General features: G+C 54.1%; 9 protein-coding genes across 9 annotated transcripts, besides 8 other annotated features; 5 read left to right on the top strand and 4 right to left on the bottom strand.

Annotated features, from left to right (window-relative positions):
• Positions 1-44: part of a tandem repeat that runs on past the window's edge.
• Positions 45-149: 105 nt separating this feature from the next.
• Positions 150-188: a tandem repeat.
• Positions 189-253: 65 nt separating this feature from the next.
• Positions 254-363: a tandem repeat.
• Positions 364-473: 110 nt separating this feature from the next.
• Positions 474-533: a tandem repeat.
• A 136-nt stretch (positions 534-669) lies between these two features.
• EKO05_0010919 (assembly of actin patch protein) lies at positions 670-4,626 on the top strand (the record flags this gene model as incomplete). Its single annotated transcript, XM_059637872.1, has 3 exons — positions 670-2,431; positions 2,646-2,708; positions 2,762-4,626. 3 exons carry the CDS (start codon positions 670-672, stop codon positions 4,624-4,626), a joined length of 3,690 nt encoding a protein of 1,229 aa, XP_059493855.1.
• Positions 961-1,024: a tandem repeat.
• Positions 2,008-2,033: a tandem repeat.
• A 142-nt stretch (positions 4,627-4,768) lies between the features above and the next one.
• Positions 4,769-5,924, bottom strand: EKO05_0010920 (uncharacterized protein; the record flags this gene model as incomplete). Its single annotated transcript, XM_038943784.1, has 2 exons — positions 4,769-5,367; positions 5,417-5,924. 2 exons carry the CDS (start codon positions 5,922-5,924, stop codon positions 4,769-4,771), a joined length of 1,107 nt encoding a protein of 368 aa, XP_038793183.1.
• A 1,105-nt stretch (positions 5,925-7,029) lies between these two features.
• Positions 7,030-8,748, top strand: EKO05_0010921 (uncharacterized protein; the record flags this gene model as incomplete). Its single annotated transcript, XM_038947354.1, has 1 exon — positions 7,030-8,748. One exon carries the CDS (start codon positions 7,030-7,032, stop codon positions 8,746-8,748), a length of 1,719 nt encoding a protein of 572 aa, XP_038793184.1.
• Positions 7,249-7,280: a tandem repeat.
• Positions 8,749-8,920: 172 nt separating the features above from the next.
• EKO05_0010922 (uncharacterized protein) lies at positions 8,921-9,085 on the bottom strand (the record flags this gene model as incomplete). Its single annotated transcript, XM_038943934.2, has 1 exon — positions 8,921-9,085. The coding sequence occupies one exon, from the start codon at positions 9,083-9,085 to the stop codon at positions 8,921-8,923; it is 165 nt and encodes a 54-aa protein (XP_038793185.2).
• Positions 9,086-11,565: 2,480 nt separating this feature from the next.
• EKO05_0010923 (tRNA-guanosine(34) preQ(1) transglycosylase) lies at positions 11,566-13,166 on the bottom strand (the record flags this gene model as incomplete). Its single annotated transcript, XM_059637873.1, has 6 exons — positions 11,566-11,943; positions 11,989-12,529; positions 12,682-12,691; positions 12,760-12,842; positions 12,902-13,059; positions 13,110-13,166. 6 exons carry the CDS (start codon positions 13,164-13,166, stop codon positions 11,566-11,568), a joined length of 1,227 nt encoding a protein of 408 aa, XP_059493856.1.
• A 1,633-nt stretch (positions 13,167-14,799) lies between these two features.
• Positions 14,800-14,832: a tandem repeat.
• A 4-nt stretch (positions 14,833-14,836) lies between these two features.
• On the top strand, positions 14,837-15,392 carry EKO05_0010924 (uncharacterized protein; the record flags this gene model as incomplete). The annotated part of the gene is made up of 2 exons (XM_038943741.2): positions 14,837-15,006; positions 15,059-15,392. The coding sequence occupies 2 exons, from the start codon at positions 14,837-14,839 to the stop codon at positions 15,390-15,392; spliced, it is 504 nt and encodes a 167-aa protein (XP_038793187.2).
• A 2,613-nt stretch (positions 15,393-18,005) lies between these two features.
• Positions 18,006-18,699, top strand: EKO05_0010925 (uncharacterized protein; the record flags this gene model as incomplete). Its single annotated transcript, XM_038943937.1, has 3 exons — positions 18,006-18,136; positions 18,183-18,539; positions 18,594-18,699. The coding sequence occupies 3 exons, from the start codon at positions 18,006-18,008 to the stop codon at positions 18,697-18,699; spliced, it is 594 nt and encodes a 197-aa protein (XP_038793188.1).
• Positions 18,700-19,728: 1,029 nt separating this feature from the next.
• EKO05_0010926 (uncharacterized protein) lies at positions 19,729-21,913 on the top strand (the record flags this gene model as incomplete). The annotated part of the gene is made up of 2 exons (XM_038943714.1): positions 19,729-21,717; positions 21,767-21,913. The coding sequence occupies 2 exons, from the start codon at positions 19,729-19,731 to the stop codon at positions 21,911-21,913; spliced, it is 2,136 nt and encodes a 711-aa protein (XP_038793189.1).
• Positions 21,914-22,920: 1,007 nt separating this feature from the next.
• Positions 22,921-23,859, bottom strand: EKO05_0010927 (uncharacterized protein; the record flags this gene model as incomplete). The annotated part of the gene is made up of 1 exon (XM_038947355.2): positions 22,921-23,859. The coding sequence occupies one exon, from the start codon at positions 23,857-23,859 to the stop codon at positions 22,921-22,923; it is 939 nt and encodes a 312-aa protein (XP_038793190.2).
• Positions 23,860-26,372: the final 2,513 nt, after the last annotated feature.

Genomic DNA, 26,372 nt, shown 5'->3' on the forward strand with positions numbered 1-26,372 from the left:
GTCGGTGGCGGTCGTCGTCGATGGTCAGTCGTCGTCGGTCGTCGAGCGAACGACGGCTTGGGCGGGCCATGTGCATGTGCAGAGAACCGCCAAGCAGCAACGCAGCCAAGCACAGGCCCCGAGGGGCTCCCATGCCCGGATGAATCGTGGCGTGCGTGCGTGCCTGCCCTGCCTGCCCTGCCTGCACTTGCATGACGAAGCCCCCGGCACCGCCAGCTGCCGCTTTTGTACCACGCAAGCAGCCCTCCCCTCGACCACGACCGCCTCCACCACCACGACCACGACCGCCACGACCGCCGCCTCCACCACCTCCACCACCTCCACGACCACGACCACCTCCTCCTCCTCGCCCGCCAGCTCCACGGGGCCCAGCATCCAGCTTCCCCCCGTGCACGCTCCCGGCGCAGCCCCATTGCACCCTCGCCCGGCAACTGCGTCATTCGGCAAGCACCGCCAGCTTCCACTCGCACTAGGCCCGCCGCTCCGCCCGCAGCACCGCCCGCCCGCCCTCCCCTCCCTCCCTCCCTCCCTCCTCTTGCCGCGACCACCCCCCAGCTGCCCCACCCCACCACCGCTGCACCACCGCTGCACCACGCGCCGCCTGGCGGAGAGTCCTCTACCTGCCCTCCCTGAGCGTCCTGCAGCTGTGCGCCGCCATTGGCCCCCACCATGTACCGAGTCAAGGCCGTCTACGACTACGCGTCGCCCCACGACGACGATCTGAGCTTCGCCAATGGCCAGATCATCACCGTCACAGAGGAGGAGGACGCCGACTGGTACGTCGGCGAGTACACCGACGACGCCGGCACCAAGCACGAGGGCCTCTTCCCCCGCAACTTCGTCGAGAGGTACGAGCCGCAACCCCCGCCGCGGCCCAACCGGGCATCGCGACACCAGCCATTGGACCCCCCGCCCGCAGAGCCCGCACCGCCCACGCCTGTCGTCCCGCAACAGAAACTCGAGCCTGGGCCTGAGCCGGAGCAGGAGCCGCTGCCGGAGCCGGAGCAGGACCAGCAGCCTGTGCAGCACGACGCGCCTCGAGCTTCCAAGCCCCAGCCTCCGCCGCTGCAGGTGCCTCCCACAGAGTCCAAGGCCGGGCCATCGCCTCTATCGCCCCTCTCACCTCGCTCTGCGCAGGCCCAGAGCCAGGCCCAAAGCATCAAGTCGCCCGAGGACGTGCAGTCTCCAGCCGAAGCCTCCCGGGCGGCTGCCGCTGCGAAAAAGGCACCCCCGCCCATTGCCGCAAAGTCAAACGCTTTCCGCGACCGCATTGCTGCCTTCAACCAGCCCGCCGCTGCTCCCATCCAGCCCTTCAAGTCAGCAGCCCCGCCGCCCACCTTCGTCAAGAAGCCCTTCGTCGCACCTCCGCCGAGCCGCAACGCCTACGTCCCTCCCCCCAAGGAGGCCCCGCAACTCAAGACGTACAGGCGTGAGGAAGACCCGGACGTGGCCGATCGTCAGGCCCAGGACCAGGAGGCCGCTGAAAAGTCGGGTCTGACCGGCAGCACCGCCCCAGCCACAAACGAGGCCGAGGAAGGGCCCAAGCTGAGTCTGAAGGAGCGCATTGCCCTCCTCCAGAAGCAGCAGCAGGAACAGGCCGAGCGAGCCGCGGCTGCCCTGCACAAGGAAAAGCCCAAGCGACCCGCCCAGCGGAAGCGGCTGGAGTCGCACGAAGGCCTGGCGGAAGACAGCGAAGACACCGACCTCGAGAAGGTGGTCAGCGCAGGCTCCACCACGCGTGCCTCCACCGACCACGCCCACCCTCCTCGGCCGCCGCACGACTTCAAGGCCCCAGAGTCGCACCAACACGATCGCGAGATCCTCAGTGACGCCAATGACGCCGATCACTCCGGCGCCGGCGAGACCGAAGACCAAGATGGCGACTCCACCAGCGTCGAGGGCGACGAAAAGCGATCCCTCACCCATCAGCCACCGCTTCCGTCGAGAGCGCCTGCTGCACCTGCGGGAGAGCCCAATCTCGGCGACGAGCAGGACGTTGCAAATGAAGACGAGGACGAGGACGAGGACGAGGAAGACGAAATGGACGCAGAGACGAGGCGCAAGCTAGAGCTGCGAGAGCGCATGGCCAAGATGAGCGGTGGCATGGGCATGCCTGGAATGTTTGGCGGCATTCCCATGGGCGGTCTCCCCCCCAAGAAGAAGAAGTCGACCGGCGACAAGAAGGTGGACGAGAGCGAAGAACCCCACGTGCCGCAGCAGCGAGTTGCCATGTTTCCTATGCCCGGCATGCCCTCTGTCAAAAGCCCAGAGCAGGAGAACAGACAGCTGGCCGTTGAGAAAGAGGACGAGGCCTACCACCCGGTGACGGGGACGCATGCAGCCGACGAGGTACCAGACGTTGAGGACGTGACGCCAAAAGCAATCTCAAGGACACCCACAGGCGAGAGCGCTCCCCACACCCCACACGATAGTAAGCTTTTCATCCCTCGCAAGCCCGTCAACGCCTGCGCTCGACCACTGCTCGACCACTTTCAGCTGCCATCTTCAGAGACTGTGTCAAAAACCTACACGGCTTTTGATGGCGTTTCCGAGTATGTCATGACTGTCAGCGTGTCCAGTAGGTCCTGTCGTGATTGACTGCGTGGTGCGAGATTCGTGATGATTGGATTGCTGACATCGTGTAGGACGGCCGGCTCCTCCACCTGTACCAAGCGCTGAACGCTCAGCGCCTCCAGTGCCTGGCGCCTGTACGTGTCAGCCGTCACCGCACGAACGTCCGGTTTGCTGACAATCATGCTAGCTCGACCGATCCCACCGCCTCTACCATCCATCGCTTCTCCAGGCCCAGGTTCAGAGTCTGGTGACGAGTTGACGGATGCCGGTGCACATGCAATGTCCCCCAGGAGCCCACCTCCTCCATTCCCAGCACCCTCGAAGCGTGCTTCCTACTTCAACGGGGAGGATCAGACACCAGACTCGCCGGACAGACGTGTGCCCCCTATTCCCCTGGCGAGTCCAACTTCACCATCCTCTACTCGGCTGCCACCTCCTCCACCTCCCACGGCAGCGCCTCCTGCGCATCGCGCTGAGCTCCCGTCCAGGAAGCTCGACCGTAACGAGGGTGAAACGGACTACGAAGGCGATTACGATACCGACATTGCCTCGGGAGACACCCACAAGGATGCCCTGAAGTCCCACGCCCGCGAGCAGAGCCTGGACGCTAGTACCATGGGTGGATCACCTGTCATACCGCATGGTATCCCGCCGCTGCCTCCAACGGCCCCTCGTGCTGTACCTCCCCCTCCACCACACCATCCCCAGAGTAGACCCTCTATGGATGCTCCTCGCGGGGCACCTCCTCTTCCACCTGTACCGCCACCTACTCGTGCCTTGGGTGAGGACGATGAGGACTACGACCCTTACCGGTACACAGCTCCTCCTGCGATCTCCCCGCCCGCTGGAGCACCGCCTGTACCAAGGGGAATGCCCCCTCCCCCTCAGAGCCAGCCGCCCCCACCCCAAAGCCGTCCGCCACCACCCATGCCGCCAGCGGCGCCTCCGATCCCGCAACACCAACAGGCCGAATCATCCGAAGATGATGACTTGTACGAAGCCCCCCCTCCCAGAAAATCCCACGACCGGCCCCCACCACCGCCTCCTCAAGCACCACCTCACCAGCACGCACCTCCGCCGCTACCTCAAGATCGAGCGCCGCCACCGCCGCCACCACATGCTCCGCCTCCAACACATGCCCCTCCTCTACCGCAAGTACCGCCCCCTCAGGAGCGCGCCACCTTCCCACAACCCACGGAAGCTCAACCTCGTTCATCAATCAGCGCCAGAAAATCTCTGGACGTGGGCCGCACATTGCAAAGTCGAGTGTCTATGGATCAGCAGCGCCCTCAGCTCAGTCAAGACTTCATGGCCAGCGACATTGACCTAGGTGCTTCGAGTCATTGGTGGACTCAGCCGAAGACGCTCCCACCATCGCTGCAAGCTCGCAAGGATGTGCTCGTCGACCTGCAAGAGTCGCAGTCAGGCGGTGTCGTGGAGAAGCTGGTGTCTGTGCTGTTCATGGACTACTCACAGACCATTGTCTCAGCACGCTTCGACAGCAGCAACGCGTCCGATGTCGAGCTGGAACAGCGTCAAGAACCCCCGCCCCCCCGTCTTCGACCTGACCAACTCGAGAGTGCCTACGAGCAGTTCGGCCGCCGAATCGCAAAGGACGCCGAATCCAAGCAAAGCAGTGTAGTCGGTAACGGCACGCCATACGGCTTCGTCGACGAGCTTCTCAAACTCCACAAAGACGCACTTGCCCCTGTTTCGACCCGCGCCTACGGTGCTCTTGTCTACGCCAACCTGGCCAACGCATCCACACAGTCTTTCGACGAGATCCGCCCAGGCGATATCGTGACCTTCCGCAATGCGAAATTCCAGGGCAAGGTAGGCGCCATGCACGCCAAGTACGCCGTCGACGTAGGAAAGCCTGATCACGTTGGTGTTGTAGTCGAGTGGGATGGCAGCAAGAAGAAGGTGCGTGTTTGGGAACAAGGAAGAGAACACAAGAAAGTCAAGCCTGAGAGCTTCAGGATGGGAGACCTGAGATCTGGTGAGGTCAGGGTTTGGAGGGTCATGAGCAGAAGTTGGGTTGGCTGGAACTGAACTGTATAGAGGGAGAGGTGTAATTAGTAGTGGTCTGATAGGCATGTATATGCATGTGCACTGTGATCATTCTTCCAGACGAATCGACGCTGATTTGCTATCATTTCCCTACTGGCTATCTACTCTGTCGTACCTTCTACATTCAGCGCGATGCGACGCTCTTATTCCTGCTAGCCACGTCTTTCTTCCACATCCTCCACAGTGCCTGCACGCCTCCATTGTCTGCCTCCAGCCAGCAGCCAAACTTTTTCTGCCGGCTTTCTATCTCTTCGTCAGTAAGATCACGCTCTGGGCGCCAATTCTGGGGCTGATGCTCGATCATCATGTCACATGGAGGCAACTGCCTTCGCCACGTCTCTACGTCTTCTGGTGTCCAGTGAGGTTGCGGATACCATTCACTGCGATGCGCCGCCAACACACCGCCAAGACCTCGCACGCTCACACCGCGCTCTCTACAACAGGAGAGAAGATCCTGAATGTCTTCGGACGTCTCTTCCGAATCACTTTCGTCAGGGTTCTCGAGGAAGAAGAGAGCATCTCGCTCATCCCACTCATGGAAACGCTGAAGAACATACGCATCCCACTCGCGGACAATGTGCAGCCACCCAAGTTGCCGATCTGCAAACGCGACTGCAAACTGGCGGCCATCACGGAGCGTCACACGGTAGCACCAATGCGTACTTGTGTACTCGTGGTTGGCGTCAAAGAGGATTTCGTCAATCTCCAGTACGGGGCTGTCGGCTTGCACGCTGTCAGGGATGTTGCTCGGGAACTTCATGACGATACATACCTTGCAAGAGTTCGCTTTTCATGATATTGGATAGCATAACAAGGACGTTGTCGCATTGTCGGCTCGTGAGCAACACTTGTCCTAGCAGTTCCTGAGCTGACGACAAGAGCTCAATCTCGACGTCGTCACACCCTGCTCCCTCCGGTCTTTGTATGACGCACAAGTCAGGCAACTCCTGTTTGTCCCCTGGAACACCGATGTGGTGCTCAACAAACGTTCCGTTCCTATCGTGCTGGAGTGTGAAGACGTCAGAGAGTATGTTTCGCCTTACCCAAAGGTAGAAGTCGAAAATCTTCAAACACGTGAAGAAGACGAAGCACTCCGCAACATTGGGCTCCGCGATGAGAAAAAGCTCGCAGGTGGTGCAGATTGTGTTCACAGCGGGCTTGTCTTTGCGACGCAGACAACGGATGCATGTGAACGGGTTGATGGCGTCGACGATGTCGGTGATGTAGATGGTGTTCCAAGGCTCTTGGGGATCTTGAGAGTCCAATGGTACGGGAGCCATGAGGCGTTTTTTTTGGAGTGAGAGAGCGCCCGGTGTGGTGTAGAGTTAATAAGACCGTCACGGCGAGGTGTAGAGTTATCAAGACCGTCACGGCGAGGTGAAGATGTTTGCGCCGCATCACGGTGAAGGACAGCGTGCTCAGCTCCGGTGACCTTCCCACGTTGCTCCCCTTGCTCCACAGAGTGCATTTGATCACTTCTTAGTTGCTTGTGTCAGTTTCAAAGGCCGCTGATCCGTTCTTGTGGACTTTGCCATACTATTTCCACAACGCACACTTATGCCTGTTGCAACTGCGATCTTGCACATGAGATAGACAATCCATTGCTTAGGAAGCGAGCCAAAAGCGATGCAGAGTATAATCACTAGAACAAGCCGCTACAACCAGCTCCTGAGAACGAAGAGCCAGTCACAGAGTCTGGAGAGAGAAGGAGAAGGTGATGATAGATCGGAGGCTTGTGTTTGACTCGAAGCTGCATATCGGATATAAATACAGAGCCAACGAATCCACCCAGATCTTTCAGGCTGGTGAAGTGACTGTTCTCGAACTTTTGATACGGAGTAAGGATTTACGGTGTATCCATTCCATAGCTTGCCAGACCGAGTCACACTGAGCGGATGTAGAGGCTGAGTGTTGTGCTTGCATTGTTGATGAATGCCGCCTGTATCTCATGTCGTTGTCCCTTGAAAACTTTCGAGAATCTACGAAAAATCCACGTCGTTCACAAGTGAAATTTGCGGCTTCAAGGAACGAGCCTTAAAAATGCATCATCTTTGTTCAAACGGCACATCCATGACCACAATCTTTCAGGCTGCATCTGCGAAACACAAAGCCTCTTTTCGTGCTATCTCGAAGATGCAAAGGTGTCGCCGCCATGTTTCAGTTGCGTCCAGACGTCTTTATTCGTGCTCTCGAAAAGTAAACCAGTCGAAAATAGACTGTTGCAAAGCAATCGGCGTCTTTGTCCGAAATGACCCGCCTTTGATGCGATTCCCTTGCGGGCATCTTCCATAGCAAACTTGTGTTGGTATATAACAGCACTTGCGCTGTGAATATTGGCGAATTTTCAATTCATCACAGAACTACTGAACGCGAATATCGTTTACCATGGCAGGAATTAAGAGCGGCGGCAGAACAAAAATCATTGGTGGAGGAGACCATGGATTTACTGAAGCTTCTACAGCTACCAAACGCAGGACTAGTGCCCACGGCGGTGCCATTCGGGCACCTCCGGCTAAACGCCTGATGAAAGGGACTGCTAAGAAGGTACACAAGTCGAAGCCCGAGGACGAGATCGAGGAGGAGGACGTCCGGATGCATGGCAGCGATGACAATGAACATGTAGAGGAAGAAGAAGAGCCAGTTCGAGTGCCAGATAAGTCTAAGCGAACCACCCGTGCTGCTTCGAAGCGGTCTGACAAAGAAACCATCGACAAGGGCGCTGGAGGCACCGAGAAATCCACCAGTGGCAGCAAGCGCACCGCGAAGCCCACCAGCAAGAGCTCAACCAAAGCCACGTCAAGCGCTTCAAGGAAAGATACGAGGAAAGCCCCTGCAAAGGGTAAAGGCAAGAAAGGTGATGAACCGCGGGAACAAAAGAACAAAGACGAGCTCAAAAAGCCAAAGATCCCTAGACAGTTCGATATTCGTAGGATCCTCGCTCAACGAGATGTCGGAAAGGAGAGATTCTACAACGTCGATTGGTATCCATCATGGGTAAAGGCAAGAACAGTACGCCGGCCGAATATCGAGGACTGGGAAAAAAACGTGGAGCGCTACACGTTCCAATGGAAGCACGACACTGTTTACAAAATCGGAAACCCATCCAACGACACTTCATCCGAGATGGCTCGACAATTCATCGAAAGCGTGCTGATGATGTACCAAACCTACATGAATCGGGCACCCAGTGAAGTTGCAGCCGAGCTCTTCGAGCACGACGAGTGGGAATTCTGCAGGCCAAAAGACCGCGATGCCGCCATCGAGGCAGCTGCTGACGCCGAGGATGACCATCCGACCATGACTGCAGCCGAAGTGATGCAACACACCTTCATCGAGGCCTGGAACGAGAAGACCGAGACACCGGGAAGCAGCCACGCTCGCCGCTACGGAAAGATCCGAGTGCAGTTCGCCGGCGAGATCGACGAGAAGGCGACCTCGCACCGGTTCCAGCCTGAAGAGGGTATGCGAACCGTCGACTTCGTTGAGCCGATCTTCGCACACGGCCTCTGGGACTCGGAGTACATGGATGTCGTCAATTGGGACATCCACGGCACGGACGAAAGCCAGGCGAGCTTCCATCTCGACGTTCTCCAACCGCTGGTCGCCAATCTCGTCACGCAGTGTCCCTATCTGCTCAAGAAGACCTGGCCGCTCATGTTCATCTCCCTCTTCTACTGGGATAGTGAGATCAAGCATCTCCTTGCCGATTCGGACTTTGGATTTGAGCTCGTTGGTGCTTGGAAGGATCCGGATCGCTGGGCTTGCCGCATCAGGGACACGCTCATCTACACGTACATGAATGAATGCGAGTGGGAGATGCGGTGCATGGACGAGGTGAATCAAACTTTCGTGGAGGCACAGGATCTCATCGAGGGGTATTTGGCGATCGCTAGAGGGGCGCGCGATCGCGATGATGGTGATGACGAGGAGCGACCGAGTGCTGCGCACGCGGAGAAGGGAACGGCTAGCGATAGGTCCGGTGCGAGTGGCAGTGGAGAAGAATCTACTCATAGCAGGAAGGGTTTCAGGGCGAGAACTGAAAACGCGAGTGAAAAGGATGAGGCAGAAGACTCTTGGGAGACGAGCCATGACGAGGATTCGTAGGAAAGGGAATGAAGGACGATAAGGGGCAACAAACTTGGAGACCTGGCTCCTTGCTTGCCTCAATGGGTATTAACTGGGAAAGGTAGGTCTGGCGACTCAAGTATGTATGAACGATCAATTTGCAATGCTTCCCTCTTACATTTGAGAGCCATCAAAACGGCACATCTGCCCTTCAATCCGCACCCCGGGTAATGTCTGCACTAGGCCCATTGTCCCTCCTGGTTTTCTCTCCATCCTTGTTACCCTTGCCTTTGTAGTAAGGCCTTGGCAGGTTGTCGTAGTAGGGCACGACAATGCCATCTAGATCTCTTGTCATGCCTACCATACTCTTGGTCATATCCTGGTGTGGCTTTGGCAAGACCCTTAGATCGATCAGTCCTGGGCCGGCGCTTTGCACTATCTCATCCACCGCATCCCCTAGCGCATCAAGCGCTTTCTCCCACCGCTCTTCGCCTGCCGAGCCGAGTTCGAGGAAGGACTTGCGGCGCGTGTCAAGCGGAGACTGAGGCAATGTGGCGGTTGCGCCGATGAGAGGTCCGGGGATTTCGAAGTCTTATGCGATGATGTTGTATCTGGTGGTTCTGTCGAGTTGACTGGCCAGACGCGCGGTAGAGGTATCACCGCAAATCATATCCTGCCCTGCCAGGCTCATACCCCATACTTCATTATTGACTACCACTGTCAATACACGCAGGCCAAACTTCTTGTACGTATCCAGCTCCGCGAGGTGGAAGCCTGCGCTGCCATCTCCTTGGATGTTGACAATCAGTTTGCTCCGATCGGCTACCGCGGCGCCGAGCGAATATCCCCATCCGTTGCCTAGAAAGCCTAGGTATCCTGTGTAGACCACGGAAAGTGAGGCAGTCGATTCAGGAAGGTTCTGCAAGGCCCAGCCGCCGGCTTTGCCGCCGTCGATGCATATTATGGAATCGGATGGGATGTAGTGGTAGAGTTTCTTGATGGCATGGTAAGGCTGTAGGTGGCCGTTCTGTTCGTCAATACTTGGATCAGACTCGTTATGTGGAGCGCCGAAAGAAATCAGACCCTGAGCGGTGCGGATCCATGCTTCCTGACATCTGTACTTGGAACTGTCCTGGCCAACCACCCGATTCAAGGCGGACACGGCGAGTTAATGTCCGATATGATACCGAGGTCAATATGCTGTGAGCGCCCTATCTTGCGGCCACTAATATCAACTTGTATGACTTTACAGGAGCTAATTGGTACAACGGCGCCGCTGTGACCGCCAAGGAGGAACCCGGTTCGTGCACCTAGGAGAAGGACGAGATCTGGCTAGGGTTTGCCAGTCGCGGCGAGGAGGCCAAGATTGAGTGCTGAGCCAGCATGGAAGTAATGGTTCGGTGGGACACCAGTGCTAAATTTGGGCTGTGAAAGATGGAAATGCTGATCTTGTCGGCAAGGGCTATAATCTCGTCGACAGCCTATTTATGTCAGTCAAGAGTCAGACACAGACTCGCCATACCCTACTTATACAACGAGCTCCAGTACTGACAATCACGACAGGTCCTTCCGCACCTTGCAGAAGGGTCACAATTTCACCAACCGCAGCTCGGTCTGGGCCAGGCAAAGTGACAAGGGGAGCGGTGATGTATCCCTAAGCAATTGATTCACGTTCCACAGGCGTAAACAGAACGTCGATGGGAAAGTCCAGAAGCACTGGCCCAGGCGCTCCCGTGCTTGCGGTGCGCCAGGCCAAACTTGTTATGCGCAGTATGTCACCAACGTCGGTGACTAGTGAGATGTCAACACTGCTCGGTATCCCTTGACCGCCTATGGGAGATGCTCACTCTCTTCGGCGTGCAATTTTGGTTATGGGTTTGGCTAAACAACCTGATCATGAAAGCCTTGTAGCGCGTTCGTCTCTGCATTTCGTGATGGTGGACTGCTCGTGACGCAAAAGACAGGACTCCGGTCTGCGAATGCAGTTGCAAGACCAGGCAGACTGTTGTAGAAGCTAGACAGCGTTAATGTCTGTGGAACAGCATGTTCCCATGTCTTCATAGCCGTAACCGCTGTTCCAACAGCCCCGGCCACTTACCCGTATTACCGCTGACTTTGGCATATCCCTCTGCTGCTTGTACGGCAACGGTTTCGTGTCGTGTGTCTATAAGCTCAATGCCCATGTCTGAGCATCCCATCAAGAAGGCATCGAGATGGCCTCCGTGCCGGCCAAAGATGGTACGAACGCGCAGTTGGTGTAGACATTGCGCAAGGAGGTCAACCCCAACAACTCACAGCCCTTTGGCTGCCCTATATTGATGCTATGACTCGCCATGGTATTGTTCGAATGACGATGGTGGGTCTGTCGCACGGATGATGTGCAAGGCTGGTAAATCTGTCGTATAAAAGATTGGTAAAGAGAGTTGACAGAAGAGAACGTAGACACAGATCACGACAGAAGTGAGGACATTTCGACGCCCAGACTCTTGGACCACGTCGAAGCCAAGCGTGCAGCCGGTGTTAACGTAGACATGTGGGATACGGCTACAACCCCACTCGTTGATCATCTCACAGATAGGTTCCGTGTTTAGCTCCGGCACCCTAAGTGTCTAACTGCAGGTGGCCCGCGTCACTGCATTCGAATCGACCATGCTGATTGATGGGTCACTTCAGCATGCCGAGTAAACTAGTGGTGAGTATGCCAAGGTTTTGGTGTTACTGTAAGACCATTGTGAGTCACCAACACAAGCAAGCGCTGAGAAATATGTTGGGGTTTTGTTGGCTTCTCGATAGCGTCTATGTTGTCATCTGGGTCTATGCGAACGGTGTTGATCTTGGGTTTGGTTGGGGGCAGCTTCAGTCGCTCAGAAGATCCACACCAACGCCCTTGAGCGCGTCAACAGCCCACACCGGGTATTTTTCTTTCTGTGCGTTGTACAGCTTGCTGAAGAAGTCTTTCAAGAACTGTGGATAGCGATCTTCCAGGATGGCGTCCCTAGCCAACCTCATCAGGTTGAGCTGATAATGCACGTTATGCATGGTCAGGAGATGCGCTCCGGCCGTCTCTTTCGCAGTGACATGGTACACGTAGGCTCGCGTGATGCCCAGGCCGCCTTCTGATGTTGGTCGGCAGCAGGTGCACTTGCAGCCTTGCTCAATGGGACCAAAATCTTTCGAAAAGACGACATTGCGGAGGTTAAGCATGCCGCTAGCGGTGATGGCATTGCCGAAACGCTGCGAGGTGTCAGGGGGGAGTGGATCATGAGGGACAGGACTCACGGCAGTTCGTGTAGGCCACACGCAGTCGAACATGTCTGCACCCAGGGCTACCGACACGACGAGGTCTTCAGGGTAGCCGATGCCCATGACGTATCGTGGTTTCTTCTCTGGCAACAGACCTGTGCATGTGTCTACGACCTTGCAGTATTCACTCTTCTCCTCGCCGCCAGAGAGGCCACCGATAGCAATGCCGGGCGTGTCTCTGGCTACCATCTCAGCGGTGCACTCGCGGCGCAGATCGAGGTCCAAGCCACCCTGTATGATGCAAAAGAGGTTCTGGCGCTCTGGGTGCTTGTGGGCGTGGATGCAGCGGTCGAGCCAGCGTACGGAGCGCTCCATGGCCTCCTTCATGCGCGCCAGGTCGGGCGAGGTGGTGACGATGACGTCGTCGAGCTGCATCATGATGTCGGAGCCAATCGAGTTCTGCAGCGACATGGAGTGTTCGGGGGTGAGCAGCATGGGCGAGCCATCGTGGGGGCTCAGGAAGCGGACGCCTTCTTCGGTGACTTTGGCGAGCTTGAGCAGCGACACCATCTGGAAGCTGGCGGTGGTGTCAGCTACGGTGCCAACACCAGCTGCATGTACAGCACCAGCTACAGCACCAGTTACAGCACCAGTTACAGCACCAGTTACAGCACCAGTTACAGCACTCGCTACAGTGCGTGCGTCGACGAGGAGCAAAGGGTCACCTACCCACCACTATCTGCACTAGTCAGCACGTCGTCTTGGGCCACTACGCACTGCTTCTTGCATTCGGCACGGGGCAAGCACCTGTGAGAATGTTATGAGGCCATGACTGCAGTTTGTGGGCGCCGCCTATGGCGTCCAGCGTTGCTTGTCCTGGCTTGAGGCCTCTCCATAGTGTCAGAAGTCGTGCGCGCTACGCAGAGTATCCACAGTCTCGGGCTCGTACAAGTGGTATGTGTTGTTCAGGCACAGCCGGCAGCCCTGCTCCTCGAGCTGCTCAGGCGTGAGCCCCTTCAACGACGCCTGTGTCGCCACTGGCATGAAGAGGGGGAGGGGCACCGGCCCGTGGGGCAGATGCAGCGTTGCAGCGCGCGCTTTGGTGACCTGCCTCGACGTCAGACGCCGACTTGCACATGGACGGGGACACCCTGTACTGAGCATTTCCCGAGCAGCTCGAAAGTGAGCGCTGAAGGCATCGAACCAGGCGCCATTGTGTCGGTCGGTTCCGGTGTCTCTGCCCTCTTCACACGCGACTGCAAGAAGTTGGTCCAGCCACCAGCAAGCTTGCAGGGGTCTAGGCTAGGTAGTAGGTACCTATGTGTGGCGTGTGCCCGGGGGCGCTAGCGCGAACAGCCTCAACTACAGTTGGCTTTGGCAACGGTGTTCTCTGTGAGCTCGGCTACAGAAAAGCGTAGCCGCTCACTCTGGGTCGCATGGCTACACCTCTTTGGCGTAGGTGCCAAATCGAATTCTCGCTCCTCAGAACTGGAACTCAGTCGCTTTGCAGTGGTACCCAAGTCACTATTCGCCTGAAGAAAAGAAGCTCGTACGCAAGCGCGATCGCATCTTGCGTACACTATGCTGTCTCTGCTTCTACATCAAGTGGCTTGATCAGAATGCGCTGAACAGTGCATATTGGTCTGGCATGCAGGAAGAGCTCAAAACCAAGGCAACGAGTAAGTGTCAATACCATGCCCGTGGTAACGATAGCTGTGATCATTTCGCTCCATCATTCCTCCACGAGCAGATGTAAATACTCGCGACATTCCCATCGTCTTCTTGACACAAGCAACCTCGTTAATACAAGAGTTCCCTTTTTCAGCATGCCACCCCTCCCCGGCTGTTCCGACAACGCTTTTCAAGTCCACAATGATTTTGCCCGCGCCGCTCTCGCACTCGTACAACCTCTTGATCAACACAAGCCCCAGCACAATGCGCGCATCAAGATTGTAACGCGACAGGCGTTGGGTTCAGCGAGCGTATCACCTCTACCAAATCGTTCTCGGAGCTTTGCATACAGAAATCTTGTCGCCTAACGTAGTCTGATTCCAGTTGTGTGCCACATACTTGCACCAGTGGAATCAACTAAGCATGGCTTTGAGTACCTGTTTGTGACGCCCGTGTTTGCAGTCGAGTCTTTTGCAGATAGGTGACTAGTATTTGGCTCACGTGGAATGACAGGCCACGAGGTCGAACAGATGTAGGAGATATCTGCTTCCATACTATTTAGCTTCTGGATTTACGTGACTGGTCTTCGGTGGGCTCGATTCTTCTGTAACTTCGTAGTTCTACATTGCTCCACCAGCCTGAACGGCGGTCGCACTCGTATTCTGAGCAAATGTCAAATTGCTGTAGCTACAGAAAGCTGCTAATTTGACACCCAGGTCTAAACCAGTCCTCTCACAATGGAGGAAGAGCAATTGTGTTCGAGGGGCTGAGTCACTAGTGAATTCAGTTTCTGGAAAGGACACAGCAAGCCTTCATGCCTACGAAATCATCAAACGTAGCGGTTGGCAATCTGAAACACAGTTGACCTTTGTTTCCGCATAATGGTTCACGGCAGTCTCAAAAGGTGATTTTGCCGAAGTGTGTTCAGGTCCAAATGCTGGATTCGTAACGGCATCCGCCTCAGACCAACGTTAAACGGCCCGTCTTACAGCTGTAAACTTTCAACACCCGCAACCTCAAACATTGATCGCCGAGTCTGGGGCACATCATGGTCTCAATACTGGCATTCTTATGAGACCTTCGAAAACAATAAAGTTGACGCTGTCTGTCTGTCAACTCATGTCTGCCAAACATCAGATCATTCTTACTTTCCACCTTATTGTGACTTCACCTAATCATACATACATCATCCATATAATACAACAACATCGACATGAAGCTGATCACCTTCACTCTTCTGGTAGGCTGTGCACTATCCACACCCGCCGCAGTCAACGCGTTCACTCCCACTCGTCGAGCAGCGAGCTGTGACGCAGCGAAGGTAGCCCAGCTTTCAGGAGGTATACAAGCAAACCTGGAAGTCCAGAAGAACGAGCTTGCTGGGTAAGTTAGCCTGCTTCTTGCCCACATATTTCCATTCTGATGAAATTTCTAGAATCAAGGACCTTCAGTCAATCGGAGAAGCCAACTCAACTGATTCGGCCAATAAATTCGCAGCCCAGAAATTGAAGGTTCTTGCCATTCAGCAGCAGGGTATCGACATCCGCGCCATGAACCAGGCAATTGCCGATGAGATCACGAGTCCTGCGACTGCGGGCTTGAAGACTGTGCAGGGGGCACAAGCAACGGAAATGCGTCAGGTAATGGGCTTGACAGGAAATGGAAAGACGGACGATGCGACTTATCAAATGTTGGTGCAGGAGGTTCAGGATGGAACGAAGCAAAACCAGGCAAACTATGCGGCTGCAAAAGGTCAGTGCAAGGCGTAATAGTCTGCACTCAGTAGATACCGCCACGCTTAGATACTTACACTAGACCAAATTAATTTCTTTAGTCATGTTCCTACTACCTTTTAAAACATGCTAGAATGAAAAGTTACTGTAATCTTGTACTAAGAAGAGTCAACTAATTTATTATAGCAACGTACCCTACAGGCAAGTCAATCAACTGTGGCCTACCCTCGAGGACTTTGAAAAATCGGACATCTGTTTTAAATTGAACCAAATTGTTACATCAACTCGAAGTATTCCAGCTCCTCCGCTCTATGGAAGTATTGACCAAGGCCGGTTCCACCATTATCTGTTCTACAGCCCCGATGCTGATAAAGAGATATGTGGTCCGTTCGACTCAGAAGACAAATTCAACGTGGCACTGGTGAAGCGTCTGCGGCCTGCTTGGGCAACGATAGAGAAGCATAGCTTCAAAGCAGACTTTTATGAGAGAAATCTGGAAAAGCATCAGTTGGTCACAAGCCTGTTTTCTCGCATTCAGATCTGCAAAGGAAGAATGTGGTAGTGCATCGGGACACACTGCAGGGCATAATCGTCAACGTAATAGGTTGGGAGGAGGCTAGCTGGTTCCCGGCTTATTGGGAATACTTCACTGCACTGCAAGGTGTACAATGGGATGACGACTGGTCCCAACACATTGAAGAGATAATGAAACCTTGGGTTAGCGAAGCAGCAGTCGTGAAAATGGTGCATCAGGACCGAATGTTCTGATCGGCATCCTTTGCATTTGGTGGTTCATCAGATTATCTTGGCTGGCTAAGCTCCAAGTCACTAATGGAATTGCTTCACAGCAAACCGAATCTACAATATACCAGCAATACATGACATAGAGCTCTCAGAGGCTAATGACAGCCCGTCTTTATAGTCAACTGCACTTTACGACAACGCATTACAATTGCCTAATTTGTCATTTTTCAGGCATGTTACTGCCAGACCCACTCCTGCCCGTTGCAGTAACGGCACTTCTTCGTAACTTCATCCCGCACCCAACCTGTACTCACTTCCGCAGCGGTAGTTGCGAATTGGGAAGTCTGCGCAGGGCTACCCCCTCCCTCTAACAGGGCTTGGTCAAGATCATGGTGCAGCAGCTGGTAGTGATACAACGCCGGGAGCGCTTGTTGCTCGGTCCATTTGTTACATTTGATGTACGGTGGCTTTTGTTCATTAGCTTCATAGAATGACCTGTTTGGTTTGATTTGCTCAGTAGTCATGGTCTCGGGATTAAATGCCCTCTGGCGATGAGGTAGCGGCACTGCCTGTAGCACTTGGTTCATACGCGTTGGGTAATCTTCAAGACGGATACGTCCGAAGTATGTCTTTGCATACTAGGTCTGGGTTAGTTCCGGGGTTGGTCCTGATTTGTTTTCACATCTCATACTCGAGACCAGGTCGCCGGTAGCGTGAAAGATTTGCCCTCCACCGTCTGCTTGCGTTTCGACAAAAAGAACGTTGTTGTATCTTGTCTTATCACCCATCATGGGGTCTTCCAATTCCTATCGTGTGTTTTACTTTGTAGATATTGTATCCGTAGCCGTGCATTGTTGGTATTAATGCCCTGAAGATCGTGATTGTGCGAAAATGTACAATAATATGATATTTGCGGACTAATAAAGAGGAAGGTTGCAGTTGAACCTGGGCCGGTCAAGCGCGAAATTAGTGTATTATAGAAGATTGCAGAGCTTGGTCTGAACATCAAAGCACCGAGACTCAACGGCTTTGTGGCCTTTGAGAACAGCAAGATCGATGCCATGGGCGTTCTCTTGAGCCATATCGAGGAGCCAATACCACTTACCAAACCGCTGAAAGCTAGTGTCCCTGAGACAAAGAGAGCTGAGTGGAGTAGGAAAAGTAAGGAGTATGTCGACATCCTACACAAGAATGATATTGTCTGGGGGGATGCCAAAGCAGACAACTTTGTGGTGGATAAGCAAGACAAGCTGTGGATCATCGACTTCGGCGGCAGCTACACGGAAGGCTGGGTTGACCCAGAACTGAGTGATACGCTCGAGGGAGGCGAGCAGGGACTGGAAAATATACAAGTAGCGTTGTAGAGTCCGGGCGATGACCATGTACCGCACAGGGGTAGTTCAAATAGGAGCAGAACCCCAGATCCGTCTGTTACCGTGCAAGAGACTGCATCAAGTCTATTTATCACCGAGGCGCCAAAGCAGAAGAGAAATCTCGTTGACGATAGTGAGGAGGATGTACGCGAGAAAGACAAAAGGAATAGGGACAGTAAGCAAAGGTGCAGAGTGAAGGAGTAACCTACCCAATGATTTACATTCATGTATGGGCGGGTGTTTGAAACCGTCACCTGGCCGTGTATCTTTTCATGTGTTGAGGAACCACTTCTCTTTTGAAAGCTTACCAAGTATCGAAACACATACCCGATTTCTGTTAAAAGACTCAGTCGGACGTGGACAGAAACCGACCCTGCATGCCGGAGTGGCTTCGAATATGCGGGGTAAGCTTAGCTCTCACCACATGTAGGCGAATTGCACGCCTTAACGATGTCAGTCACATGTACATATACCGAAGCAACGCTGCTTGCTGTCTTTCTTATCAGCGACATCTAAGCCTGAAGAAGCTGACATGGAGACCACAACTCAGACACAGGCTCAACAAAGCTACTCGGCAGGTGCCGAAGTGGACATTGCCAACCACCCGACAGCGCAAAAGCTCCTCCAGCGCTATCAGGATTTTTTTGCTCAAGTGGAGAATCTGTATGTGTAGACAGCTTACGCAGATGTACCGCTAAGTTCGATGCAGAACCCCAGGCAAAGACCTCGAGACTTGTCTAAATGCACGCTACGGCCCCGGAAATGCCCTATACGAAGACCTTTGCACCTTGACTCGCAAAGGGCTGCAAGAAGGATGGGTGGCCAATATTGACATTCAAGGGCGAGATTACAGACGCTCGAAGATTTCCTTCCCCAAGGAAGAGACACGCTTCTTCTCGATAACAACAGTATACATAAACTCCCAAGACGTTTTTTCAGGGCAGTACCACTCACACCCATATGGCGAGATCAACTGCGTAGTGCAGATTGATGAGAGTGCCGAATTGAAGGGGATGCAGGGGTGGCAAGGGGCAGGGTGGACAAGTCCAGGACCGGGAACGCATCAGTGAGCGGCTTCTCGTATGATGTGTAGTTCAAGGAGATGCTGACTATAGTGCAGCTACCCACAGGTCCGTGGCGGTGCTTTGGTAGCATTGTTTTTCTTGCCTGCTGGGAGGATTAGCTATACAGCAAAGCCAGAGGATGCTCAACCAGTGAGCCTGTAATCTGTCATAATACGTGTGCCTGACGGTCGCGGTGACAGTCCTGGCAGATCGGGAGTTCACTATGCAGCAATGACGTCTACCCTTGGGGTTGTGCTGCTTGGAGAGTGCGTATGGCTGCTGACGAGTTGGTTGCGACATGTCGCTGGCGTAGTGGATGCTTGCGTCTACAACCTCCACAACAGACCAAAGCTATGCCAAAACTTCGATCGATTGAATTTCGACACAATGCGCTGCTCAAGAAATCTATTCCTTTCTGTGCACAGTTTATGAACGGTGCATGTCGTAGCCTCGGCGACTCGGATGCTTCCGTTGGCTGACGGTCTCGACAAAGGTCCATGAGGTGACAAGACTTTGTAAGGCGCGTGACGTAGCACCGTTGATGCTTTCGAGAAAGGTCCGTCTCTTTGCGAGCATCCGGGTACTGCGTTGGTGCTCTGCAAAACATTGCATCGCAGCTGTGTGTACGGGTTCACTATGGTTGCTCGATGATGAGCGACAGGCGTTGCAACTCGCGCCCCACGCGGGGACGCGTGTTGAGATGGAGACCCGCGAAGCGCTGGAGTTTCTGATGCAATGGTCCCAATTTTTTGACGTTGTGTGCGACGGAAAACTAAGGGAGGATGCGTCTTGGCCACCATTTGCGTCCAAGTTGCATCATGACACGCGGCTCGTCCAGCACCATCACAGCCCCATCAGTTGCCCTCTTGTTCCCAGTGCCCGAATCGGGACGGTCGACGTGCGAAAAGCTGCCTGGTGGTCCAGTGGTGAAGTCACGTGTTTCTATTTTGGGCTGGGCGAGCATTCCTGTGACTAACAGTAAACGCCATCACGAGCACTGGGGAGGCACCGGGAGGACCGTCGATGAACGGGTGTGGTGGCTCACAAGAGGGTGGGAGTTGGGGACCGTCATAAGTAAAACCAACGCGCCGCTCGGGATGAATAAAGCCAGTCTGAACTTGCTGTTTCTCTCGTCCCTGACATTGTCCGTCTGCTCATCGTTGCTGTACCTGCAGTAGCCTCGCGCCTGCCATGGAACCCTCGTCGACCAGCTCGTCCGGCCGTAGCCACATCGACGCCCTCGAACTCGACGCATATCCGTCAGCACAGTCAGCGCAGCGAGCTCCGTCAGCACAGCCACCGCACTCTTCTCATCCTTCCCAGTCTTCTCATCCTTCCCAGTCTTCTCATCCTTCCCAGTCTTCACAACCGTCATGGCCGTCGCAGCCATGGCACTCGCTGCAGCCTGGTAATGCAACGCCAGGTCGAGCGCGCGTCAGGATCAACAGCGTTGCTGCTGAGATCCCCCCCTCGCCCACGCGCGAGCGGCCCAGCTTCAGCCGCATTAGCGAGGCCGAGTCGCTCGACAATGCTGACGACCAGACGGTGGCTGCCGCTGAGCAGCTGCTCAAGGCACACCACGCCGGCAACGCCCAGGCCGCGTATATGGCCCACGACGATGCCTTTGACGGCTCGGAGCGCTATGCCGTCACAGGTAACACACAAGGCGGCGTCTTCTACCAGCTGCTGCAGGCCTACAAGAATCCGCTCCCAGCATACGACAACAACAACTTCACTCCCTCCGAGGCCAGCAACAACTCGCCACCCCCTGCCCAGCGGCCTGGCTCCTCGTCTGGCGCAGCCACGCCGTCGCGCAAGAAGTGGTACCAGCAGGAGAAGGCTGCCCAATCGCAAGAGACGCTGGCCACGCTCATCGGCGCCTCAACCAAGCTCGCAAACCCAAACAACAAGAAAGAGGTCAGTTCGCGGCCGCCCATGCACAAGCGCACCACCAGCGGCGGCATCCTGGCCAAAGTCATCAAAGCCAAGGACGACCAGGACCTACGAATCAAGATCCACGTCGCCAACATTCTCAAACGTCAGCAGTACATCATTCGCATGTGCCGCGCGCTGATGCTGTTTGGTGCCCCCACGCATCGTCTGGAGGAATACCTCGCCATGACAGCAAAGATCCTCGAGATCAACAGCCAGTTCCTGTACATCCCTGGCTGCATGTTGATATCCTTCGACGATGTCTTGACGCATACTACAGAGGTCAAGATCGTTCGTACCGCCCAGGGTGTCAATCTCGGCAAGCTCAAGGACACCCACGATATCTACAAAGAAGTCCTACACGACGTAATTAGCCTGGATGAAGCACTGCAACGCCTCGACGAAGTCATCAGTGCCAAGGATCGTCACAACGTCTGGCTGTGCGTCGTCATGTATGGTGCAGCCTCGACAGCCGTTAGTGTCTTCTTCTCATCCCGACTCATCGACATGCCCATCATCTTCGTCATGGGCTGTCTGCTTGGTATCCTGCAACTGGTCATATCTCCACTCTCCAAGACATACAGCACTGTGTTTGAGATCTCAGCCACCATACTGATGAGTTTCTTGGCCCGAGCGTTTGGGAGCATCAACGGCGGCAGCCTGTTCTGCTTTTCTGCAATCGCGCAAAGTGCCATTGCCATGATTCTACCGGGCTTTTTGGTCCTGTCCTCGGCACTGGAGCTGCAGTCCCGTGCCATCGTTCCCGGCTCGATCCGCCTTGTCTTCGCCATCATCTATTCGCTCTTCCTCGGCTATGGTATTACTGTTGGAACAGCCATCTACGGTGCTATCGATCCCAACGCTACCAATGCGGAGACTTGCACTGACCCGTTGAACAAGTACTGGAACTTTTTGTTCGTTCCGCTCTACGTGTTCTTCGTGACGTTTACCGTGCAGGCCAAGTACAAACAAATGCCCGCGATGATCGTCATTGCCACAGCAGGATACGTCGTCAACTTCTTCGCCAACATGAAATTCACGTCTTCCGCGCCCATTGCTTACACATTTGGAGCCTTCGCCGTGGGTGTTCTTGCCAATCTTTACAGTCGACTAAGGCACGGCGTTGCAGCAGCAGTGCTCTTACCTGCCGTATACGTGCAGGTTCCAGGCAGCCTTGCGTCAAGCGGAAGCATCACTTCTGCCCTCCAAACGGCTTCGGCTCTGATTAGAGGCTCTGCTGCCGCTGACGTAAGTATTCTGCATGATTGCTCAAGCGGTCCTAGCTAATCAGCAACAGAATACTACTGACAGCCTCAACTCCATTGTTTTCAACGTCGCAGCGTCCATGATCCAGATCGCCATCGGTATTACCGTCGGCCTGTTTATGGCAGCGCTTCTCGTCTACCCGATGGGCAAGAAGCGCAGCGGCCTATGGACATTATAGAGTATACCCCTTTTTTCTTGCATAGCGATACCGCGCGTTTTGGGCTCAAAAAGAGGGGGTGTTGGGGATGCTCATGCTAATCATCTGTAGTTTCAAAGACCATATTCTTGCCAAGACTGCCACTGCCATGGTTAAATGACGTGGTGTCATGGTGAAGTGTGACGGAAGGTAAGCTTCTGTGCCCGGGGGCCGACCCTGGCGACGCGATTCAGAACCACAGTCCGACTCGACCTTGCGGCACATCCCATCGCAAATTTTATTCGAGTCACTTGCCTTGAGCAACATATGCATCGGATATCGTCCTGGGCCTAGCAAACATGACGCCCTCCCATGTCTATCCTCAGCAATCATCGCGACCTTAATGCAGCCCACCCCAGCCAGTTTCTTCACAGCGTAGTGCAACCATCGCATCAACCGGAACGCTGCTTGCCCATGAGCAAAGACCATTACGCGAGCCACAACGCCATTCTGGACCTACCATGGAATACTCATTTCCCTGTTGCTTTTCCAGCCTACAGTCACATTTTCTTCGAGTTGCTATCTGCTCCGTGCAGCTTTTGCAATCTCCTCTCCTATTTCTTTCTTTGCTCCCCTTCTCGCCTCTTCGCCCTGCTCTGGCTATAGTTCTTTTATCAGGCATTGCAGTGCCCGTAACCTTGAGCGTGTCCTCCCGTACGCAACCGCTTAAAGCTACCCGAAGATGATGACACAATATGAACAGTGTCTGAGTTGTTAGCTGAGACCTTGTCGAGTGGAAGTTTCACAATTGTGCTCATGGAACTCAGGGTATAAAGATCCTAGCTGATAAGAGACGAGTGCATTTTGTTTGGTTGCTGATAGACCTAGTAGCAGTACTTGATTCTACAATTCTTATATTGTTGGTTGAAAGGCACTCAGCCGAAGTCAGACATAACGGGGGATGCACCATCACGTTGGCGCAATGAAGGCCTAAATCGTAGCTATGGGAGTATCAAGTATTTAATGCTCATTTGATGACAAAGAGTTTACTACTGTTTCCAGTGCTGCCCAATTCGCGGTTGAGCAACTGCGACTACTACGCCTGCTTTGCCGCTCACTTGAGCGCCTTTCCGCGAACCAAGACGATCACACTGAGTCCGGACTATCTCTCCACCTGCGATCCTGGCAAGCTGTAAGACGATAGTCTCGGGCGCGCGGCCGCTACCGATCCTCCAACAATTCAATGGGAGATCGATCTCGCTACGAGTGCCGCCGAAGGTACGATTCACTTCTTTTGACGGCAGCGTGAAGAAGATGCCCTGGTGTGATGTTCGAAACCCACCAGCTGGCCTCGTCTCAACCAGGCTCTTTTGTACGAAGAGGTTGCCTGATTTCTTGAAACAATCCGGTGACGGTGCGAGAAGTCCCCACTTGTCGTGCTTGAAAACCTGGACACGAGGCTCGTTTTGAAAGCATCGCAAAACGCAATCTTGCGGTCGTTCCCATGCAAATAAAGATTCGTCAAAACACTCAAACTCCTTCATGATCGCTTCTTGCAACCTCATGAACGCTCTTGTCCCCTCGCCATACATTGGGTTGAGATGGACGTCAAAAAGTCCAATGAGACTGTACGCAATATCCTCAATTTGCTGTGTGACACGTCCGGCCATCCAGCTCATCTTCATTGCGCAACTGGCATCACTCGGCTCGCGTTTTCCACTCAGGTAATCCGGACTGATTCCCGCAACTCTTCCGACCAGCTTTGCGAGCTCACCCCGTGTACCCATAAATTTCCAGCGCTTGTCGTAAAACTGTATCTCGCGTGGCGCTAATAGCTCTTGCAAAGTCCATCCTCTCTCGAACCATTCGCTCGCTTTTCCGCGACGGTCCTGCCGATCGCTCAAGAACATGCTCTCGTTCGGTGCAGAGAACGATACGTCATTGAAGTAGGTGTAGCACACTGCTGCATTTTGATACCACTTGAACATTGAGTTCAACGCATCCTGCAGCTCCTGGCTATTCCTTTTATCGATGCAGCAAGTGTCAATCCATATGTAAGCATATCCCTGTTGTTGGGCTATGGCACAAGCGCCTCGAATTTTCGCTGCGCTGGCCCGAAGGCGTGTGGGGATCGATGGAAAGGACGGATTGCGCAGTGCAGAAGGCTTAAAGGTCCTTATGATGTCGAAGGTTATCTCCTCGGTTTCCCATCGATGCGATAAGATCGCGTAGCGGGATGTGGACCGAGAGGCGCGAACGACCTCGTATGTATCGGTTTTCAGCAGATTCATCAGGCTGATTCTTGACCGTTGTACGTCTGTTCCTGGACAGCAGAGCTTCTGTGGGGCTGCTGAGAAATAAGGGATTGCGAAATGAGATTTATCGAGTAGATTGCTAATGGTATGCAGGGTGAGAGTGCTGTTTTGGTGTTATTATATGTATTTCGAGCCGCTCCGGTAATTAGCAGTGTCACTACGCGCGCGGTTATCATACGCGCCTAACTCACGACTTTCTCCTTTGCCATAATTGGACACGATAAACCATCAAGGCCTAAATAAAGGTTTTCTTCGCACTATAGTGGCTCTCTATGGCCATCGTTTTCATGGTTTGGAGCATAACGAACGCAGCAGCTACTAGCCTAGAGCTTCTATGGCAAAGCTTAGAGGTTGCGCCAAAACTCGAAGTAGTTGTTCAGCATAGGCAGCGCTTCGTAATCTCTCTCCAATGAAATATCTAAATACTGCAACGGATACAGCTTGGTTGTCTCCCACAAGACTGGGATCTCTATTGTGTCTTTGAGATCAAGACCGGGTGAACGGATTTCTCAATATCTTATTTCTCAACACAATGGGGGCAAGATGGCCACCTCGACAACTCTCAAGGTCTGCATCGTAAATTCTACCACTTCAACGCTAAACCAGCCATGATCCGCGCAACAGCTACGAGACGTGTCAGCGGAGATCCCACGCAGGAAGCCCGAGGATTCAACCCGCTGCATTGTAAGATTGGGGGAAACAAGGCTGTCATGCATTGGCTTGGCCACCTTTTAGTGGTGGACAGGTCTGGCACTTGAAACGACAGTCCGGTCGTAGGAGTTTCGCTTCTGCACGCGTCAACCTACAAGCACGCACTGTTGTGTCTGATAAGGTCTGATGTGTGGTCGGCAATTGTAGAAGTGCTGAGAAGTCTCCAGTGTGTATGCTACGCAGCTGCGGAGCCTTCATATCGCTTCTTCACGGACAAACGCAAAGATCTTACGCCATGATAACAGGAGTGGCCCTTTTTGGTACTTAACACATCTCGTCGATATATGTGTAGGAAAGGAGTATGTTTAGCATTTGCGACGTTCTCATAAAGACGAGGTAGGAGCCGGATACCAGTACACGCGGGGTCTATACCCAGATCCAACGCTGGCTGTCAAAATGCGTGGTCGTTGAGGAAGTGTGGGTGGTAACTATCTTTGGTGAAGCCATCTTCAGCCGGTTTTCACGCTCTCCCCACACCCTCGTATAGATTCGGCTTGGTAACACATCATTTGGATCGTGCTGCCCAGAACATCGAAACACGATCGAGTGTACCTTCCGCTGACAGACCTAGAGTCAGGTGTTCTCGCAGCACTGAGCCGCCCGCAATGTCCGCCTAATGTCAACCCCGCCGCCAAGCATTGCGCAGGCCGGCATTGAAACATAGGTGTGCTCCACTTACTGCGGAATGTCAGCCGTAACATCAAGCTCGAATTCTATAACGTGATCTAACCACCGTGACGTTGTAACTACTCAGTCCGGAGTGATGTTGTGCTGACCCTCAAGCCGCAAGCGTGATACTGTCGTACTAAAGCTGTGTCGTCGCTACAGGCAGCGCGAACACAGAATGAATTTCTTGGTATGCTGTTAATAGTTCAAGAATAGCGCAGAGTAGATCATTGCGATTCTACTTCCTCAAGCACGACTTGGCCGAGAAATCTTGATTACGGTAGGAGCAACTGAAAATCCTATCATGCATCGCTCGGAGAACACCCGGTCATCCTTCCATTACCTGGACGGACAACGAATGACGGGCCTGCGTGCCCCACGCCCAATCTCTTCGACTAACCACGATAAGCCGACCTACCACATTAGCTGCATATTTATCAAAGACCACATCTGTCTTAGCGCAAGCCTTCATGCAAGCTCCTGCACCTAGCTGGCGGTTTCGCTTTCCCACGAACCAGTCGAGGTCAAGAATCGCAACTCTGGGGAGCTTCCCGCAGTTCTATATCGTATTCCCGGTGCGCGTGTCGAACGAAAGGCCGGTCCATCACCTTAGGAAAGCGGTATGCATACCTCCTCGCAGCAAGCCATAAGCTGTCAGGGTATAGTGCGATTGTTTACACGGGCACTGTTGCATCGAAAGAACAGAGGTGTTCCGATGCGGTCGTGCCCGCTCTCCGCACTCCGCGCTCTGTATAAGATCCTGAGTTGCCTGCATGTGTAAGCTTGGTTTTTGACAGAAAAATATCTTT

This window comes from Ascochyta rabiei, chromosome 21 (assembly GCF_004011695.2).
Source record: "Ascochyta rabiei chromosome 21, complete sequence".
Classification (NCBI taxonomy): domain Eukaryota; kingdom Fungi; phylum Ascomycota; class Dothideomycetes; order Pleosporales; family Didymellaceae; genus Ascochyta; species Ascochyta rabiei.